At 43.7% G+C, this 2500-nt stretch overlaps 1 protein-coding gene across 1 annotated transcript in view; it reads right to left on the bottom strand.

Moving 5' to 3' along the window:
- The window catches only part of LOC119592051 (adenosine deaminase 2-like), a gene marked incomplete at its 5' end in the record, with an annotated part of 16107 nt that overhangs the window by 7562 nt on the left and 6045 nt on the right, over positions 1 to 2500 (bottom strand). Inside the window, 3 exon segments of the mRNA XM_037940854.1 lie at positions 135 to 268; positions 580 to 749; positions 2022 to 2152. Of these exon segments, the coding sequence (XP_037796782.1) occupies positions 135 to 268; positions 580 to 749; positions 2022 to 2152 (435 nt within the window).

Genomic DNA, 2500 nt, shown 5'->3' with positions numbered 1-2500 from the left:
CGGATGAGTGGGTGAGTGGCCGGATGTGTAAGTCAGCGGATGAACTGACAGATGAGGGGCTAGGTGGGTCGAATGGTAAGTCGGTAGATGGAGGGATAAGTCGGTGGATGGACAGACGGTTGGATGGAACCCACTGTCTCGGCGGGGCGAAGATGAACCGAGCGCCGTGGAAGGAGCCGGGGTGGTCCGCCACGAAGCGCTGCACGGTGTCGCGGTAAATGCTCACGGTCTCCTCCCGACTCAGCTGCGTCCCGTCTAGCTCGTACATCTGCAGTTGAGAGCTCTTATAGGGTCTATGAGAATACAAGAGAGTATGGAGAAGCTTTGTTGCCTTTATTTACTGGTTGACGTGAAATTATATCTAAGATCCGCAGATGTTCTGTAGATTTTGGTTTAAGTTTAGTGTCATGGAAAAGCCTTCTCGTTATGGAATGCACAGGATCACATTATCAAATGTTAAGTTTCGAATAGGCACATTTAGCGTCTGTCCGGTAAAAAGTCCCTAAAACAATCTAATCTACAGATTTCGAAGCATATATTATATACAAATATCTATAACAATGCTATATTTAAACTCACAGGTGTCAGCGTCCCACGGAATTCCAAATACTGCACGTTATCGTCCATAAACTCCTGTAATACTTGGTACAGGTACCTTTCGTACGCCGGTCGATACAAAACGATGCCTCTCTGAGCATTCAGTGCGTCTTCAAATGCTTGCCAGACTGTAGCAGCATCAGGGTATACCTCTGAAAGTGATCAGAACATTTTAGCATTTTCTAAAAAGAACAGGATTTTGTGCATGATCTCAGTCTTTTAAGCGATCGTGAGGATATGATTATGTTATTTGTGTATCCGATATTTTTTAAAAGTGAACTGTGATGTAGAGATATTTTCTAGTTCTCTCTGATTAGGCTATGAAAATGGATACGGTCTGTTATGCTGCTGCATCTAAGATATATCTAACATAATTGTATTTATTTCTTCTCTTATTTTTTCAGGTGTGTCATCTTGATGATATCTATCCTACTGTTTTCTGCGACAACTGTCTCGTAGCAACTGTTATCTTATCTCTTATCAATCAAACCTAAACAACTCTGCGATATGATAAGTTGAAAAAAAAACATAATTCCTAAAAGACATGAATTATCCTCTTAAACAATAAGTCACTTGTCTAAAGTTAGATATGGAATTGGAAGGGGATGGGAAGGAGGAAGAGCGGGAAGGAGAAAACGCAGAGAGAAATGAACGAGAGAAAGAAAAGAAAGCAAAACAAGACCTAAAGGAAAAAGGTGAAAGCCAAGTCTAACATAAACCAAAATCTACAGAACATCTGCGGATCTTAGATATAATTTCACATATCCAATCTAATCTACACACACACACACACACACACACACACACACACACACACACACACACACACACACACACACACACACACACACACACACACACACACACACACACACACACACACACACACACACAAACACACACAGTCATCGATCACTGTCATCAGTTTTCTCCCTCCTTCCCCTCCCTTTCTCCTTCCTTCTGTCCTTTTCTCTCTTTCTCTTTTTTTCTGTTTCTTATTTGCCGAACATTGCTATCCGTTTTTCTCCCCTCCCTCCCTCTTCTCCCACCCCCTTAATCCGTCCTTCTGTCCTCCTCTCTCTCTCTATGTCTCTCAATCACTGATAATTAAAATCCGTTTTTTTCTCCCTCCCTCCTTCTTTTCTCCTCCCTTCTTCTTCCTTCTGCCTCTCTCTTGCTCTCTGTCTCTCAATCATCGACCATCCGTTTTTCTCCTCCCCTCCCTCCATCTCTCCCTCCCCCTTTCCCCTTCCTTCTGCCCTTGTCCTCTCTCTCTCTCTCTCTCTCTCTCTCTCTCTCTCTCTCTCTCTCTCTCTCTCTCTCTCTCTCTCTCCTCTCTCTCTCTCCTCTCTCTTCTCTCTCTCTCTCTCTCTCTCTCCCTCTCTCTCTCTCTCTCTCTCCGTCTCCCAATCACCGACCCTTACCCTCCGGATTGTCCGTGAGAATGGACAGCCTCCCGACCAGCTCTCGGTTGAAGTCATCCTCCGTAGGGTACGTCGCCCTGACCTCGCTCACCAGCTGCCAGGCGCATGACGAGTCCGGTGCTTCTGTGAACCTGGAAAGGAAGGCGGGGTGACGGATGGCATGATGGAGATGATGGAGAGGGGGAAGAGGAATAAAAGGGTAGAAGCGGAAGAATATAAGAAGGAGGAGGGAGGAAGGAAGGATGGGAGGACAAGAAGGTTAAGGAGGTGAGATAAAGGATGGATGGGATTACATGTTCAAACACACACACACACACACACACACACACACACACACACACACACACACATACATACATATATAGATAGATGGATAGATAGATATAGACATAGATATAGATATAGATACAGACATAGATACATGTGCGTATATATATATATATATATATATATATATATATATATATATATATATATAT

The sequence above is a fragment of the Penaeus monodon genome, chromosome 3, assembly GCF_015228065.2.
Source record: "Penaeus monodon isolate SGIC_2016 chromosome 3, NSTDA_Pmon_1, whole genome shotgun sequence".
Taxonomy (NCBI): domain Eukaryota; kingdom Metazoa; phylum Arthropoda; class Malacostraca; order Decapoda; family Penaeidae; genus Penaeus; species Penaeus monodon.
Note: the sequence above shows the minus strand (reverse complement) of the source record. Positions and strands in the feature narration are given on the sequence as shown.